The sequence below is a fragment of the Diabrotica undecimpunctata genome, chromosome 7 (genome assembly GCF_040954645.1).
Source record: "Diabrotica undecimpunctata isolate CICGRU chromosome 7, icDiaUnde3, whole genome shotgun sequence".
NCBI lineage: Eukaryota > Metazoa > Arthropoda > Insecta > Coleoptera > Chrysomelidae > Diabrotica > Diabrotica undecimpunctata.
The window spans coordinates 6,081,180-6,101,189 of NC_092809.1; the positions used below are offsets into that span (position 1 = coordinate 6,081,180).

General features: G+C 33.9%; 1 protein-coding gene across 1 annotated transcript in view; it reads left to right on the plus strand.

Annotated features, from left to right (window-relative positions):
* The window catches only part of P5CDh1 (delta-1-Pyrroline-5-carboxylate dehydrogenase 1), a 54,591-nt gene extending 41,569 nt beyond the window's left edge, over window positions 1-13,022 (plus strand). Inside the window, exons 8-11 of the mRNA XM_072536630.1 lie at window positions 2,111-2,289; window positions 2,399-2,587; window positions 9,236-9,354; window positions 11,916-13,022. Coding sequence (XP_072392731.1) covers window positions 2,111-2,289; window positions 2,399-2,587; window positions 9,236-9,354; window positions 11,916-12,031 — 603 coding nt within the window. The 3' untranslated portion in view covers window positions 12,032-13,022. The remainder of the gene's footprint in view (window positions 1-2,110; window positions 2,290-2,398; window positions 2,588-9,235; window positions 9,355-11,915) is intronic.
* Window positions 13,023-20,010: the final 6,988 nt, after the last annotated feature.

Consider the following 20,010-nt stretch of genomic DNA (forward strand, 5'->3'; position numbering starts at 1 on the left):
AATTTCGTTTTTAGTTATTTCTCCGTTACTATATTTTATGGCCTTAATTTCCACTATGGTTGGATCGCCAGCTGATCTACCTGGTCTTATGGTTACCAGATAGTAACTTCTATATGGAAATGGTTTTGGTCGGGCCTCTTTTGTAATATGATAATATTGACTAGGAAGAGAAATATCTCGATTTTTTAATTTTGCTTCAATCGCGCTATGAACGGAATCGCATTCCGTTTGCTTATGTCCCTTGGTCAAGATTTTTGCTGGATAGTAATATTCCATTCTTTACTGAAGTGTAACAGTGCGTTAGATAAAACTGTATTTCTGTTTTGATAGTTACAGCCATCCGACCAAAAGATAACTGCTTTTTTTAATTTAAAATTGACTTGATATAAAAATACTTAAATCATGCCCAGTTTATAGGCAAACGTCGAAGTCGTTTATATAGTTAATCGACTCGATCGTCGCAAACAGGAAGTCTTGTGAACTACCCTCGTAGGCTCGCTGGTGGCTCTCCTCCGTTATGTGCTTGATAAATTGGACGTCGCCGCAGCTGCGTGACGGTGATGGTAGCTTACCCCATTTGTGCAACATATCTGCACATCGACCATGTTGAGTTCTGATCAAGGAGGTCAGTATTAAATCCAGGAGTTGTCTCTGTGATGCAAGATATGCCTGTATTTGGTTGAGCTGCCTACCATTCATGGATCCATTTGGTGATAATGTTGCACCCTGTGGCTGCGGCAGTGGCGCACCCAGAGGGTGGTTTTGGGGGTTAACCCCCCTCCCCCCCAGGACCCTATTTCGATACTGTTACTCACACATTTTAAGGACTCAAAATGGAGGTAACCTCTTAAAAAAAAAACGGTGACCAACCAAAACCCCTTCTCCCCCAGAGGCAAATTCTAGGTGCGCTACTGGGCTGCGGCTGATTCTGCAGTTTGTATTGGAAATTTTCTGGAGCGCAGTCGACTTTTGGTTGCATCTTCTATATATGTACGTGTATGTGTTGCTAAGTATCTTGTTATATTCTTTATTAAGCAGATTGAGTCGGCGAAGATGTGGTGGTGGAATGTCGCTCCACTGGTAGCCAACGTGTTAGTGTAGATTTGATTACTTCAGCGATCATTCTCATGGTGGTTTTTAGCTGGACATCTATCCTTACATCAGCTGGATAACTGGTAACTGGTTTTCTTGCAAAGCTTTTTTCAAATTATATATAATGCAAGAAGCGAATGAAGAGGATACCAATTCTGTGGCTGTTTCGTCGAACCAATAACAAACCGCGTCCTGAGTGTGTAGATTATACATAGTAAAGTTATGCAAATTTAACTTTTTTTATAATAAAATGCGCTAACTTGGTTCGAGCAATTTAGTGGCTTGAAGATCTTACGGAAACAAACATGCTTCACCTTTTGGAAGCTCCGTCTTTGTCTTGTGTTTTTTCAATTCGTGCTCTTTCGTTATTTTGTATTTGTTTATTATACTCAGCTTCAGAATTGTTTCCACTTTTATAAGCACAACATAAATCGCACTGATCTTTCCTCGGATTGAACAGTGACAAACTCTCTTTTTTAAAAGTCGATTCAAAAGTAAATCTGACTTTTTTAAAACTTTCTTGAGGCAATCTTTCGAGATAAAGACGAGGTGCGAAAGTGATGTTACGATAGGCTCTAAGTACTCTCTTGTTGTTGTTTGTTACAATAATGAGACGGCATCTTTGGCAGAGAATTGAAAAAACTTTTAACAAAATCTTTGTCATTTGTGTCCCGCTTTGCAACAGTCTCTGTAGATTTTGAGAAACAGTAGAAGCAGGAGTAATACCATCACTATTTTCTTTAAAGTCAAGTCAGTATAAAATCAAACGTACTTAAGTAAGCTTTGCAACAAACGTCTTAGTTCTATTAATAATTAGGAAATATTGTAGCGCTTGGCGTCTAGAATTTTCATCTTGGCTTCTCCGTCGTTTGATATTGTACTTTTCAACTGTATTTACAATTATACACGAACCATAAAATACATTTGGGGGAAAATGTCATTTACGCGGTTTTGGTTCTTCGACGACGATATGTCAATGTTGATATTATATATCAGTGATCTTAATTTACTATTTTAGATTAAGGAAGGACTGATAGAAAAGAGGAATCAATTAAAAATTGGCGATCCAACGGATCCTGCTACCTTTACCTCAGCCGTTATCGATGATAAGGCTTTCAACAGGATTAAAGGTTACATAGAACATGGTAAGAAGTCGTCTAATACAGAAATCGTCGCGGGAGGTAAATGCGACGATAGGTAGGTATGATATTACAAAACACCTATCATTAGAACATATAATATTTATCTGCTTTTGTTGATATGTTGTAAAGTAATCCAAAGTCATTAATTTTTTTATATTTTTTAGTGTTGGCTATTTCATTGAACCCACGATTATCCAGAGCAAGGATCCTAAGGACAAATTGATGGTAGAAGAAATATTTGGCCCCGTTCTCACTGTATATGTTTACAAAGACGACAAAGTGAAAGACACCCTCAACCTAATAGAGTCATCAACATCCTTTGCTCTCACAGGAGCTATTTTTGCCCAAGATGAGTAAGTTCAACTTATTTGATAATTACTGTTAATATACTGTCGAACAGGCAGTGTTTTTAGTAGTGATTTTAACCACGTGCAGTTTTATATTAAAATTACAAATGTTAGTTGGACATCCACCAACTTTGACCGATGAAGACTGATATTGAAAGAGTGAAGAGGCTCAGGTTGTAAAATCGTCAACTGGTCAATCTTGGGATTGCCGAGGAATTCATTTGTGATTTTTACAAATCTAATTCAACATTCAAGGAAGGTAATATATTGACAGAACAGCAAGAGATACTAGGTAGATGGACAGAACATTTTACGGAAAAGTTTGAAGGAGATCGGAGAGAGACGACCCCTGACATACCATTAGACCAAGCAGACAACAGAGAAAAGACTCCACCAACAATAGCGAGATTAGAGCAGCAGTAGAAAAATTAAAGAACAATAAAGCACCGGGCAACAATAAAGTTCGGATCAAATAGCATCGGAGTTACTAAAGGAAGGAGGAGACGCACTACAAAAAACAATACATGAATTGATAACAAAGATATGGTCGAATAAACAGCTACCAACGGAGTGGAATAGCGGTATTATTGTACCACTACATAAAAAAGGAAATCAGTTAGAATGTGGAAACTACCGTGGAATCACGCTGCTGAATGCAGCATACAAAATAATGTCCAATGTCATTTATGAAAGACTTAGACCACACGCTGAAAAAATAGTTGGCAAATACCAAAGTGGCTTCTGTAGACAGAAGTCAACAATAGACCAGATATTTGTTCTACGACAGATCCTCGAAAAAACAAGTGAATATAACATCGACACCCATCATCTCTTCATAGACTTTGAAAGCGCATATGACAATATAAACCGAGAATTCATAATAAAAGCAATGAAAGAATTTAATATACCAACACAACTAATAGAACTGATAAAAGAATCTCTAAAAGTAGAAAGTAGAATCCGGATACAAAATGAATTAACGGAAACAATAGATGTGAAAAAGGGACTACGCCAGGGAGACGCTCTATCATGCATCTTGTTCAACATCGTGCTCGAGAAAATACTGAGGGACACAACAGTCAATACACGAGGAACAATCATTAATAAAAGCGTGCAAATACTAGCATTTGCAGATGATGTTGACATAATCGCAAGATCAAGAAGAGAAATGATAGAGGCATACGACCAAATAGAACGAGCTGCACAAAATAGTGGTCTTAAAATCAATCAGACCAAAACAAAATATATGCAGGTAAGAAAAAACGCAGAAATAAGGCAGCCACAAAATATAACAATAGGAGAATACAACATAGAGGAGGTAAAAAACTTTATATACTTGGGATCCCTAGTCACGTCTGATAATAACGTTACGGAGGAAGTGAAGAGGCGAATATTTATTGCAAATAAATGTTACCATGGCTTAATTAGACACCTAAGATCAGATAACGTCGCAAGAAAGACAAAATGCCAAATATATAAAACCCTAATAAGACCGGTACTCACATATGGCTCAGAAACCTGGACACTTACTAAAAGAGAGGAAACGTTGTTAGCCACCTTCGAAAGAAAAATCTTGCGACACATATATAAGGGCACAAAAGAAAACGGAATATGGCGAAGACGATACAACTCTGAACTATACAAAATATACCAGGATCCGGATATTATAACATTCATCAAAATAGGACGGCTGCGTTGGATAGGACATGTAGAAAGAATGGAAGAAGGCGAAATACCAAACAAAATATTCAAACAGATGCCAGTAGGAAAAAGAACAAGAGGAAGACCGAAACTGAGATACTTAGAACAAATAGAAAATGATATAACAACCTTAAAAATAAAAAACTGGAGAAAAAAAGCACGAAACAGATCGGAATGGAGAAGAATCCTAGAACAGGCCAAGACCCAAAAAGGGTTGTCGAGCCAGTGATGATGATGATGAATTCAACATCTACAACGATGTTCTAGTTTAGGAAGCTCTACCGGAAGCTGCGGAAAGTTATGAAAGATATACTGATGATACGGTCGTTTTTCAAAGGACATGAAATAGTTACAAACATACTACTACATGTATATAACACGTGGGAATATTATGAACTAGAAAAAAAAATAATGTCGACAGTTTCGTCATTCAAATTATTCCAAATGTGATCTTTCAACAGTTTAACGCAAGACCTCATATTGCCGGTGAAACCATCGACTTCATAAAAGAATCTGGTATAGAAACATTGAAGTGGCCATCAAGATCAGCTGATTTGTCACCCATCGAACATGTGTGGGATATGGTAGGTCGGCTTGCCACGTCCTCCAGCAAACTTAAAAGGCCTGTGGCACGTCATAAGAAGAATCTGGATGAGTATTCCGCAATATGATATAGACCACTTAATTCGATCAATGCCCCAGAGAGTAACTGAGTGTATAGAAAATCGTGGAGCAGCCACTAATTATTAATTTTTTGACGAAAAAGGACGTGGATTATTTGTTTATAGTGTTATCAAATAATAAGAATATTATAATTGAGGCGGTAGCTAGAAGAAGGGTCAATTTGCTAAAAGAGTATTTTGAGAAACAATCATTCCATATTGCCGGTGAAACCATGGACTTCATAAAAGAATCCGGTATAGAAACATTAGAGTGGCCATCAAGATCAGCTGATTTGTCACCCATCGAACATGTGTGGGATATGGTAGGTCGGCTTGCCACGCCCTCCAGCAAACTTAAAAGGCCTGTGGCATGTCATAAGAAGAATCTGGATGAGTATTCCGCAATATGATATAGACCACTTAATTCGATCAATGCCCCAGAGAGTAACTGAGTGTATAGAAAATCGTGGAGGAGCCACTCATTATTAATTTTTTGACGAAAAAGGACGTGGATTATTTGTTTATAATGTTATCAAATAATAAGAATATTATAATTGAGGCGGTAGCTAGAAGAAGGGTCAATTTGCTAAAAGAGTATTTTGAGAAACAATCATTCAAAGATTTAGCATCCATGCCTAAGGCGAAAAAGTTTAAGTGTTTTAGTTTTAAGAATTTTCGATCCGTTGATAAAATAATAGAGAACACCTTTATTAAGTATGTCATTTTTTCCTTTCAAATGAAGAGTATTAAAACAAATTTACATAAGCATTTCTTCTGGAGAACAATTTGGCAGATTAAAGCGTCTTCTGCAAAAGAAAGGCCTGTAACTTTTTACAGTTGTATAATATACTACAGTTATATATTATAGTATCTTCTTCTTCAGGTACCATTACCGCTACGGAGGTTGGTAGTCATCATAGCTATTTTAATTTTTGAGGCAGAAGCTCTAAAAAGTTGTTTTGAGCTGCATCCAAACCATTCTCTCAGGTTCTTGAGCCATGAAATTCATCTTCTTCCGATGCTTCTTCTGCCATCTATCTTTCCTTGCATTATGAGTCGCAGGATGCCATACTTCTCGCCCCGCATCACATCTCCGAGATACTGTAGCTTTCTTTCTTTAATTGTTAGTTCAACTTCCTTCTCTTTACCTATTCTTCTCAGTACTTCATTGTTCGTGACTCTATCTACCCAGGAAACCCTCATAATTCTTCTATAGGTCCATATTTCAAAGGCGTTAAGTCGTCTCATTGTGTCTAGATTTAACGTCCATGATTCCACTCCATAGTATAGTACACTGTATACGTAACATTTTGTTAGGCGTACTTTAAGAGCCAATGTTAAATCTTTGCCACATTATAGTATACAAAAGTTTAAAATAATAATCAAGGTCTTTGTACAACAAGAAAACTTTTATTTTGTTTACACTACATTATATTTAATATAAATTTTATGCTAAATTTCCTCACCATCTGAGACGTCAGCACTACTCTCATTGTCCGTTTCAACCGGTGTGCTTTCTTGAAATAAAAGTTTGTAGAAGTTTCTACTTTCTTCTCTTAAGTACTGAAACAAGTCCCTCACGTCTTTTATTTTAAATTGATATAAGGTTGAATGATCGAATAAATGAACTTTGAAAAAATTAAAGGCAAATATCGAGCACAATTTTAATAATCAAATCTTGCCCAAGTACTTTCGCTTTCTACAGCATCATCAGGGGCATCTGAAATAAGCCAAGAAACGTTTTTTTATTTAAATGAAGAAAAATTGATTAACTTCGATAAAAAACTCGAAGTTAATGGATGATAAAAGTTTTTTGTAATTAACGTTTTACACTTACTTCGTCATATCACATATCCATGATTGTGACTGCCCATCAAAGTTGTCATATGTCACATGTCACCTTAACATTTCCGTTAAATAACATTCTCTCTCCTGTTGCCGACAAGAATGTAGCGTAGAATAATTTTTAAATGATTTATAAATTTTTGGCACATACTCCTGTACACTCTGTCTCTTAGATTTTGCCACGTTTTCTTTCCAATGGTGTTTCTGAAAAATTTTCTTTTTGGCACCTTTTGACACCGCATACAGTTTCAGTTTAAAATATAACATAACCTCAATCACATTGTCAGAAATTCATTAAAACAGAGTTGATTTAGAGGCACAAATCTTTCTCAGCTCTGCCAACACTTCACTAAAAAAAGTGTTTTATCAACGTAAAAAACCGCAGTATCGTAGAAAACATTGGTAGACTGACAGAGAATAACATAAAGGGTTCAATTCTGTGTTCTCCGGAAGAAGGGCACATAGGCTTGTAACATTTTTTTAATTAATATATTAAATTAATTTTAATTCCTTTTACCCATGTGGATGATACGCTGATGGTCGTGTTTACGATCAGAAATTTTTATTGGAAAACTACCGGAATATGACTGAAGAATCTACCTAAGTATTTATTTAAAGACGCCGGTCTGGCGAATCCTCAGCTAATCCTCTTTTTCATAAAAGCGGTAATTGTCGTCGAACGCCCGTTGTAATGTTTTTCGGGAAAAACCTAATCTAGGAGATTTGATGTTTCATCACGTTTGTAGGTAGAAGTATACCGTTATGTTCAATGTTAATTAGAACTTTTTACCTTCTCAGAAATACATACAGCTGGCCTATCATTTTTGGGGGGAAGATACCCTCACCTTTTCTTGGGTAGCTTGGTAAAATTTTAGAGGAACCAAGTTACTTATCAGTGGGCATTCGTCGAGTTAAGACGCTTAGCTTACATTATCGTATCTGCTACCTTACCGTCTCTGTGCATTTTCTTTATAAGTGTGTATACACTTGCTTATTAGAGTTTTTGTATCTTACACTATATTAGTTTAAGTATAGTTGTAAAGCACCTTTAAGGGTAATTAAATTCAGTGTTTAATACCAGTACAGTATTAACTTCAGTGACTTAAAGCAGCAGTCTTCAGGAATTACTGTAAGTTGACATAATTTTAATATCTCCACCTATCTGGGCAAGTAACATGGTATAGCATCATATCATCTTCCATTGTCTGGACGTATCTCAAATTCATACATGTCTTCAAATGTAGTTGAGAGTAGCTACTGAATTTTGCAGTCAATTAAAGAACATTCTATAATTTTTTTTTGTTACGAACCAAATAATCGGCTTAACCAAGTGCGGTTTGGTTAAATTTTTATGTTTTCACTTCAGTAATCTTTTTGTATTTTTGTAAATTTAGATTTTATTAATTTTTGTTATCTTTGGTTTTTGTTATAATTTTTTATTTATTTTTTTTGCTGTAATATCTCGAGATACGCCAAAACTTTATTTGTGCATGCTTGTGTTATACTTATATCTTTGTAAAGATATTTTCTAATTATATTTCTGCCTATTTTTATATGTATACCACCATTTTATAGTTGTTGGTGTATTTTTATTACTTGTGTTGCATTCAGCAGCGTCGTAATTTTGTTGTTGTTTAATATATTGTTATTGTTTTATGTATGTATTTTATTTGTCGACTCCTAACAACGTTCCCTGATATATTTGCTTTTTACCTTTAAATATAACTATACCTTTGACCAGTAGAAAGATTAGACTTATTAAGTTTCGTAGGTAAGTAAGTGTAATACCTTGTATATTTATTTTTTGTTTATGTAGAGTGTTAACCAAATTTATTCAATAATTAACTGTGATATCTTTTCTTGGGTTTGATCTCTGAACCTAAATATCTTTCCTTATCTCTTTTCTTTTCTAAGGTTTCTTAATTTTCTCCTTAAACCCCAAAAAATTAAGTGGCGCCCTGTTCCCTATCTTATCTTATCTTTGGTAATTTTACCCATCTATCTTGTTGTTTATTTCTGTATCTTTTCCAATATCTCTTATCGTATCTTTACTTATTTCGTCCGTTGGACCCATTCCAGGTTCCAAAAGCTAGTTTCGAACCCACGACTCGCTCTCCACCAACCATCTGGCTGCCGTCCGCAGTGTCTCCATTGGTGACCTTTCTAGCACCATCAAAAAAATGTTTCCGAGGTTACAGGCTTATAGGCCCTTATTCTAGCCACCGCCTTAATTATACTTCCATAAATAAATATTTTAATAAAACATATTTGTCCTTCTAGGTGTTGCATTTTTTTTTGCCATCAGTATATGCAGCCTTGTATAACTCATCTAATTATGTTGACTTGATCTTAATATTATATTATTTGGTAGTTTTAACTGGCAGAATTTGTAATTTTAGTATAGTCTCTACAGCATATGTTTTATATTAACAAAAGCGTTTTGTAGGAAATTCCTTAAGAGTGCTGTCGAAGAACTGAAAATGACTGCAGGCAACTTTTATGTTAACGACAAATCGACTGGAAGCGTTGTTGGACAACAACCATTTGGAGGTGCTAGATTATCAGGTAATTTGTTTTATAAATATGTTAATTATAATCATGAAAATGATCTTGATATGAATATTAATTAAATTAACAGAAATAATGAAACAGGTATATTATTATTGAGTGGTTCAGAGGCAAAGGTGCCTAAGCCCAAAAATTTCTTTTACTGGATTTGGCTTAATAAGTGCTTATTATTTCTGTAAATATATATATATATATATATATATATATATATATATATATATATATATATATATAGTTCAGCTCAACAGGCCTCAAAGGCCCAAGGCTTCAACGGTTTTCTTCCATTTCTTTGTATCTTGTGCTAAGTTTTTCCAATCTTGTACCCGCAGCGACTTCAGATCTTCTTTTGCCTTTTTGCCTTTTTGTTTATTAATTCATTGGGAACTCTTTCTTCCTTCATTCTTGCTATATGTCCGAGCCATCTTAATCTTTGAATTTTAGCAAGTCTTGTTATTTTTGGTTGCCCATATATTTGCATTATTTCTTCATTCGTTCTTCTTCGCCACTTGTTCCGCTCTTTTACACCTCCGTATATCCTTCTAAGAATTTTTCGTTCCCATCTATCTAATTTTACTTCCATATCTTTATTTAGTGTCCAGGTCTCGCTAGCATAGAGTACTGTAGGTCGGATAACTGTTGTATATATTCGTTTTGTTGCTGTTCTGGATATTATCTTCGGCCTCAGTATCTTAGTCAGGCTCCCAACACTCTTACTACCTTTGGCCATTCTTTTTATGATTTCTTGGTTCTCTTTGTTCCTATTTGTTAGTGTCACTCCCAAGTAATCGAATTGGCTAACAACTTCAAAGTTATATTCTTTACTTGGGCTTTGTATCTTAAAGGACTGCCCTTGATGATTTTCGTTTCCCCTTGTTTTTTCTTCGTTTATTTCTAAACCATATTCTCTGGCCATTTGGTAAAGATTTTTTTTAATTCTGCAGGTCTCCTTGTTATTAAGGTAACATCATCTGCATATGCTACGCATTGATGCCTGTGATGATATATTGTGCCTCTAGTGTAGATGTTACATTCTCGTAAAATCTTCTATTGTAAAAATAGTGTGCAGAATAAGCGTAAACTAAATTTTTGTTGATGTAGTGTCTCCATCTATAAACTGGTTTTCGCACTATTGCGGCCAAACTGCCTAACCAACAGAAAGATGGTGGATGTAAACATGAGTAGCGATTATAATCCAGGTTAACGATAAAATACTAAAAACAAACCATTAGACTTAGTTTTCTATTATATCTTTTTTTATTCATATCATTTTAAATCAATTTATCATTTTCTTAACATTATTCCATTAATTTATTATCGTTTTATGATTAAGAATTAACCAAAATCAAAAGTAACACTATTATGTAATAATGTCAATACTTACTAGTGCAAATTTTAAATAAACTGACCACAAATCTATGTTTTAAGTAAAAATCTCAAAATGTTACTCCACACTTTGAGCACATTCTACTGCCATCTATAAATTTTTGACAATTCTAAGAAAAATTTATACCATTTTCTATGTAACTGTTTGGTTTGGTAACTATGTACCCAATAGTTATGCAACCCATTCAACACCTTAGTATCCAAGTGAACATACTTTCAGTACGATTGAAATCAAAAAAACTAAAATTTTTATGGTAAGTCTAATAAATTGAGCAGGGACTGTAGCTCTTCAAATATAGGATAAAAAGGGCTATTTTTGAGGCTTTTGAGGGGCATATCTTAGGACCAGGGGCACCTAGAGACTAAAAAATAGCTATAGGCTATTTTTTTAAGGTATAATGTACAATATCTTATAATTTTGGTACAAATCCGCGGTTTCCCCGGCAACAATGCCATACGATATTATTATTCGCGAGGAACCGCAAAGTGGGCGACGTCTGGTGGTAGATTTCAAAAGCATCCACTTCGGGAAAACATTGAAATTGTCCTTAATTTGTATCCATATTAGCAATCGGTTTATATTGTAATTAACAATGGCTGAAGAAAAATGCTGTTCTATCAGCTGAATTGCCCCAAAGGTCTCACGAAGTTATTAGTAGAAAACGTAAGGCGTAATTTACAAAATATAACGTGGCCAGCTCCAAAAATTCCTCAACCTGACCCTCAACTAAAGATCTCTGCCGACCTTGCAACCACAAAAATAATTGAGATAATGTAAATTTTACTTTCCGTGTTTCAGACATACTGTAAAAAAACAAACATTTGATTTTATTTTTATTCAGGTTTGGGAGTCAATTATCGTATGTATAAACTCGAATCACAAACAAATAAACTTTGAAGAACGTACTCCAACTTTTACTTTGGCAAAACGCACGTGTAAATGATTTATATTAAACGTTTTATAACTTCGAGATCAAATGACAAAATGATTTGTTTTCCCGAAGTGATCGTCCATCTTTGAAATCTGGAGCGCCCCCTGTCGGAATTGGCTATCGCGAATTATTGCCAAATTATGAACCGAGGACGGATACTTTTGGGAATAACCTCATAGTTACAAATATTAAATAAAATTTTATAGTAACAATGATTTAATAACGAAATTATTATTTTTTCAGGCACGAACGATAAGGCTGGTGGACCACATTACGTCCTTAGATGGGGAAATCCACAAGCTATTAAAGAAACGTTTGTTCCTTTAACAGAAATCGAATATCCATATATGAAACAGTAGATAATATCTATCTAATGGAAATATATTTTTTTAGGTTTCAAAAATTAGCATATTGCTTTTAATGTGATAAATATAAGAGTCATATGTAATAGTTTTCGTTGTATACAGGATTTTTCTGGACTTATAAGTTGTTACAAGGCATTTATAGGTATATATGGGGGAGAAGATTTTTTATAAATATTTTTTGGTGATATACAGGAATGCCAAGAGGTTAGGAAATAATAAATTAACAACAAGAATGCTATTTAACCATTAAGCAAAACAGTTTTTTATAATGAAGAAGTTTTTTCAATAGTTCATTCATGAATTAACTGGTTATGCAAGGAGTGGTCACAATTTGTCAATGCGCGAATACTGGAGAGGATAATAAGGAATCGTGAAGACTTTTTTGAATTTTAATTTTAACATTATTCCTCAAAACTGTTTTCATTAAACCTAAATATCCACATTGCAGAAATTAAAACAGAGTTTAGAAAATAATTGATAGTTTTTTTGCGATAAAGCAGAAATTAGCCTACCCCCAAAATTCATCACCACTGCCATTTTCTTTTAGTAACGTAAGAGAATGTCAAATGGTTTTCTCTTTGGAATTTATAAGTTTGCAAATATCTTGTATATAAATATTAGTACCAAAACTAATGTAGGAAATTTTCTACCACAGATTTAGTCTTACAGTCACCAATTGAGTGTGTACATTACTGTCTTTAAATTTCGAGTAATAAAAAAGACGTTTTATAGATGGTTCTAAATAGTAGTTCACTTTTCTAGAGAGTTTAAATTAATCGAGGTATTTAGGAAGTTAAACTGTATAGACAATATTAAATAAACTCTGAAAGTATTTATGAACATTTTTTGTTTGTTACCAACACTTTGTATAATATGTAATTATTTTATTTGTGCATGTGTATGTTGTATATTCTTTTGTTTTTTATTATACACCAGTAATAAATGTAATTTCCAAAATTATGTAAGCAATAAATAATTTATTTTAGTGTATGTTTTAATAATCCCTATTTAGAATTCTTATGGACGATAGAAGTGCGCCGATGCTACGACGAGCACAAGCACAATTGGGTTTTGTGGAATGTGCTGCTTTTTGGTTTTTACTAAAAAACGCAGCAAACTATCATGATGAGATGGATGGTCCTATATTTGAACAATGGTTTAAGGAAAATCTGCTTCCTAATCTTTCAGAGAAAAATGGTGTGGTGATGGACAACGGCTCGTACACTTTCCGTCATATAAAACTGGTACACTTTTTTTTCCCAATGTAAACCTGGGTTCAGACTGGATACAGTGGTTCGTGAATTAATTTGCTGTTGCCATCACAGATAACGGAATTGCACTAAATCTAATTAAAAAAAATAAAGTTATTAGATAGGTATTATTTTTATCATTAACAATAAAAAACCGTATTTAATAAATTTAATAACCAGAGATAGGGTTCAGCTAATATCCAAAATATTTAAAGGATCTTTAAACCTAGATTATTGGCACAGGGAACATTGGAATGCATCTACTGTACCTAATTTTTTACTTCAATTACCTACCGAACACGAACTGTATTTTTGTATCAATAAGTTTAGTCACAGGCCAACTACCAAGATTAATTTATTATTTATTATATGAACGATAACATTAACAAAAACTAACATTATACTTTATCCTACGTAGATTATAAAGTGACAGATCCAATACCTCACTGTAATGTTTTATTATAATAATTTAAAGTTATGCCTGGATTGATTTTATCTATCACTATATTTGAATTGAAATATTTTCATAAATTATAATAAAACACAAATTAAGGTATGAGTACTTAATTGAGATAATAAAAAATTACAAAATTAATATGAGAATTTTTTAGGATGCATGTTTAAACAAATTTAATGTGACTGACTGATCGAGAATGCTTGATGTTTTAGTTTTTAGAATACTCAAAACTGGCGATCTGTCACGCAGCCCTGCTTTTAGCTGATTTCATATAATATTTTCGTTGAACTGGCAACAGTGCCCTAGAAATTAGAATGACACATGTGACAAGATCAACTTACACAGCTTGAAAAACATGATTTTCGGTAATAAGAGTTGTACCAGTTTTTTATGACGCGAACGGTACCATTCGAGAGAGAAAAAGTGATTAAGACATAAGTGTTTAATAAAGATCAAATTAAGACATGGTTGCTGGAGAAAGATATCTTTTTTGAATGAAATTATTTAAAACCAGACCTTATGGAAGTCGTAAACAGACTCATAGAAGAATACATAATAAAGTCGACGAGTTGTAAGAGAACAATGTTGCCATTCTGAGACTACCTCTATACCATTGTGAGTTGAATCCAATTGAAAGAGTATGGAGTCAAGTCAAAAATAAATACATATTGCCTCACACAACACAGAGTTTTAAGATTAATTGTTCCGCAATGGAACAAAATTAATAAGTAATGCATTTAGTGTATTAACACTGGACAAACTGGAAAAACTATTGTAAACTTGCTATTAAGGAAGAGCAAAAATTTTGGGTTGTTGATGGACGATATTTATCCTGTGGTAGTAAATTTGACGGTTGACAGTGATAGCGATGATAGAGAAGATGAGGATGGTGTTAATATCTTCTTCTTGATGTGCCTATCCGTTACGAATGTTGGCGATCATCATGGCAATCTTATCTGCAGCAGCGCGGAAAAGCTGCACAGATGTTGTATTGAACCAGATTCTGAGGTTCTTTCACTAAGATGTTCTTCTTCTTCCTGGACCTCGTTTTCCAAATATTTTTCCTTGCAGGATGGCTTGAAGGGGAGTATATCTGGATTCATTTCGCATAATATGTCCGAAGAACTGTAACTTTCGAGATTTGATGGTGGTCAGTACCTGTCGGTTCTTATTCATTCTTCTGAGGACCTCCTCATTTGTGACTCGGTCAGTCCACGGGATCTTAAGCATTTTCCGATATAGTCACATCTCAAATGCTTCCAACATATCTTCGTTCAAGGTCCACGATTCAACACCATAAAAAAGGACAGAGAAGACTTAGCATCGCAGCATTCTTACTTTTGTATCAAGAGAGAGGTTGTGACTCTTGAAGAAGGCCTCCATTCGATTGAAGGTGGATCTAGCTTTTCCGATGCGTGCTCCTGGTTGTTGGTCTATTCTTTATTTATTATGGTACCGAGGTAGGTGTAGTGCGTCACTTTTCCTACAGGGATTGGTTGACGTAGAATTGACCTTCTGTTATCCTTTTCTTGCTAATTATCATAAGCTTTGTCTTCTTAACGTTTATATTGAGTCCATATTGTTGACTGTAATACGTGATTTTGTTCATAAGAACCTGTAGGTCTTCTAAGTTGTCCGCAAATACTATGGTGTCATCTGCATATCTGATGTTGTTTAGCCGGTAACCATTTAGTAGAATATCTTTTTCAGTTTCGTGCAAAGCTTCGATAAATATTCTTTCAGAGTACAGATTGAAGATTAGAGAAGACAAACCTTGCCTCATTTTCACATAGTCACTGTGTTCACCTTCAACTCTGAGATTTGCTGTCTGATTCCAGTAAAGATTTCTAATTATTTTAAGATCTTGGTTGTTAATTCCTGCTTCTTTTAGTATTTGCATCACCTTGGCGTGCTGTGCTCGATCAAACGCTTTCTTGTAATCAACCAGACATGCGTATACGTCGCAGTTGACGTCTCTGCATCTCTGGAAAAAGACTTGTACTGAGAACAAAGCCTCTCTATAGTAAAATTCATTAACCGATGCAGGAATATGTAAACATTACCACGTGTAGGCCTGCAACAGGGCCGCATTTGGGATTATCTTTTTGTTTAGTCAGAATATATATTATTTTATAAAATACGAAATTTATATTTTAATTTTGCAAAAGTGCTCGACAAAGAACCTGATTGTTTTAGTTGATATCCGCTAATAGGAACCATTTATACAGGGCGAAAAACCCAAGAATTTATTTTTTTTGCCAACAATTTTATGTACAGAGTGCCTGCAAAAAATATAAGTTTTATTTTTAATTTTTACTATACTTAGTTGTTTGTACAATTCTAAAAAGTTTCATAATAATAATAACAAAAAAAATACTCATTACTCAATTATGTTGAAATAATATATATATATATATATATATATATATATATATATATATATATATATATATATATATATATATATATATATATAATTATATATATATATATATATATATATATATATATATATATATAATTATATATATATATATATATATATATATATATATATAATTATATATATATATATATATAATTATATATAATTATATAATTATTAATATGTCGTGACTCGTCACTGTTAAATTATCTAAATCTGAAAATTTTGGGGAATGCATATGTAGGTACTATAAATATGTCATCAGAACAAAACGTAAAGTCTATAAGCTCTTATCTTTTGAAGATATTCTCTTCGCCACATCACAAGGTCGTCTCTATCTAGTAAAAGAGCGTTTCTTCCCCTACGTTTGTATTGAAAATTAAGTTTTTCAATATTCGGTAAAATGTGGTTTTCGAAAAATTTGGCAAATCAGGGTCATAGTTCACCTTCTTTAAAACCTTATCAACGGTGGGTGTTTCGTTGCTCATAAAAAAATTATGAACCAGTCTTCTAATGGCATTTTTGTCAAAATCATCAATTTTGTCAAACTTCTTTTTGCGGGTCAGACATACTTTTGGTCCAGCGAATTGATGATTCGTTTTGTATTCCTTTATCACCGTAAACACACTTCTATCACAAACTCCAACTTTATTAGCCACTTTTTTCACAATATCTTCAACCACCAACCCGGGATTTTCTTGTCTTTCACATTTAAAATGATTTCTTTAACTTCAACGCTAAGAGGGCTTCTTTTACTTCGTTTTCGAGGAGGACTCCATGTATTTTCAACCAATTCATCAGCAGAATCAGTGGATGACATTTTTGGTTTCAATATCAGTTATTGAAATACGTGGTTATTGTTACAGTAATCACAATCACGTATAGATAGGGTCGTTATACAAATAAAAATATTTACTTAAATAGTTTTAAATCGCACAACAAATAATTGCTAATTTAACATTAACAGCATAAATATAATTGATTGTCCTTTAACCATCAAGATGACTAAAAATATACTCACAAATCGATTCAAATTACAAAATTTCAATACCGAAATATAATACCTACTTAAATCGTGTCCGAACCTGTATGAGTTCCGACGACGTCGGCAGTAACGAAATAAAGATGGACATTTCGATTAGTTTTTAAATATTCTTGAAGAACTGTTACTGCATGTATGCATAAAATATTCATTAATTTTATGAATAGGATTATTTTTTTACTTACTATGTATTAAGTGATAAAAATAATTTATATACTATGCAATAAACACTAATAGTTGAGAAAATAAAAAAATTAATAAAGTGTCATAATTATACTGTTACTTATCGGAACGAGTAGACTCATTTCTAACATCTTTAACAATCATCTGTTAAATTTATCTTTGTTTATACGCCCTGCATCGCTTAATGAAAGTAGGTATAGTACCAACAGCATTTGTGAACCCGAACTGGTTGGGGAAAATTTGACTTTCACACAGCTTGTAGAGTCTCTTATGAATTATCTTTAGGAACAATTTTAGGAGATGACTCATTAGGCTTATAGTACGGTAATCTTCGTATTTTTTGGCTCCTGTTTTTTTGGAAGTGCAATAAACTCAGATTTATAATAAAGTCAAGATGAATTAATAAAGTTGAAAGAATACATAAAAGTAGGATATAAAAAATAATAGGATAGAGGAGCGCTTCCAAAACTGTGCGTCGCGACCCCCTGGGGCGTCGCTGCGTTATCCCAGGGGCGTTGCGTGTCAGCGCGGACTTTTAATACAGAAAATATATTTATTTGATTTTAAATAAGTATAAAATATATGTATTAATAAATAAATCAAATATAAAATATAACATCAATTTGGTAGACACTTGAATTATTCTAAGTTGTTCAATCCGGAAATTATCCGAAAATCAGATAATTATTCGGACATTGGCAACACTGGAGTGCAGTGAGCGCCGGGCGCATTCTGTTTCGCCCGCTACTACCGTGCGTGTTATGTCATTTAGTTAAGCTTTTGTTTTGTTTTATTACGCATACGGAGTTTTTTGCTATCAACAATGGATATTCAAAAGAATAGAAAACGAAATGAAGAATCAGGCGAGAGCAGAAATGTTAATTTAAGTAAAAAGAAGAATTATAGGCAATATGACGACCAATATTTGAATTTTGGATTTAGCTGCGTTACTAAAAGAAATGTAGAACTTTCACAATGTGTTTTTTGACAAAGCGTTGGCGGCTGAAAGTATCCTTGCTAATAAATTAAAACGGCATTTGGAATCAACTCACAGTCATTTACAAGGTAAGTCAAGCATTGCTCGCCTCTTACCGTGTTGCCAATTGTAAAAAACAACATACGATCGCTGAAGAACTGATCTTACCTGCAGCGGTTGATATGGAGAATCGGCAGCTAAAAAAATAAAAAATGTACCTCTTTCAAACAATACGGTTAATCGCTGTATTCACGACATGGCAGAAGATATTAATAAGAAAATTGTGGGGAAACTTTCAGGTTTATTTGCCATTCAACAAATAACAATTCGTTATTGTGCAGAAAAATATGTGAAAGTTTAAAGATACTGATTTATTCGAGATTTTAAACTCATATATGACTGAAAATAATATGAACTGGGATAACTGTGTAGGCGTATGTACGGATGGTGCCCGAGCGATGTCTGGACAGTATGGAGGACTACAAGCTCTCATCAAAACCAAGGCTTTCAGTTTAAAATGGACACATTATGCCATACATAGAGAGGCCTTAGCAGCAAAGACCGTTACACCTGAATTAAGTATTGTGATGGATAGCATTATTAAAGTGGTGAACTACATTAAAATACGACCCGTGAAACCAAGACTTTCCCATAAACTTGTGTATTATTGTAACTCTCGTTGGCTGTAAAGGCACCGTACTCACTGCTGTGTACCGCTGTGTATATGAATAATTCATCACATGATGACGCGCAAAACTTTATTAATTCAGAGTTTATAATAAAATTAGCATACCCCTGTGACATATTTAACAAATTAAATGATCTTAATCAGTTTTTGCAGAGAAACAATGCTCATATCCTGCAATTGGCAGATAAAATTACTGGGTTTCAGAAGAAGTTGCTCTTATGGAAGAGAAAATTAAAAGATCAAGAAATTGACTGTTTCCCTGCTTTACAAGGTATTCTACAAGAAAAATCTATAGAAATCCTTGATCCCTCTTTAAAAAATATGTTTACACAACACATGTTATCATTGGGCGAACACTTTGAGAAATATTTTCCCGAAGATATGGAGCAATATGACCAGATCAAAAACCTTTTCCTGTTATCCACGCCATCGACATTTTCAACAGAGGAAGAAGAACAACTGACAGAATGGTCCTGTGTTTCCAGCCTAAAGCTTCAATATGACAAGGACAAATTGGAATTTTGGAGCTCACTTTCTCATGAATATCATGCCATCAGCACTGCTGCATTGAAGATTTTATTTCATTTGCGACTTCGTTCTTGTACGAAACGGCCTTTTCTGCAGTTGCAGTAATGAAAACAAGTACAGTTCAAACATATATTTAGAAAAGGAAATGAGAGTGGCAATTTTCAAACTGGAACCCCGGTTCCATAAGCTGTGCTCAAAAAAGCAAGCACGTCCCTCACATTAATCAGTCAGTTACATAAATAAATATTCTTTTCATTTGTTTGTGCCTATGTTTTGAATCCGTTCTTAATTTCTAATAAAATATATAAATATAAATACAAATGTTCAAATAAGGTTTTTGTTATAACTATAACCTGTTACTAGGCTAGTACTAAAATTGGTAAGTAGTATTGGGGGTTGGGTTGAGGGGGCGTAGCAAAAAAAT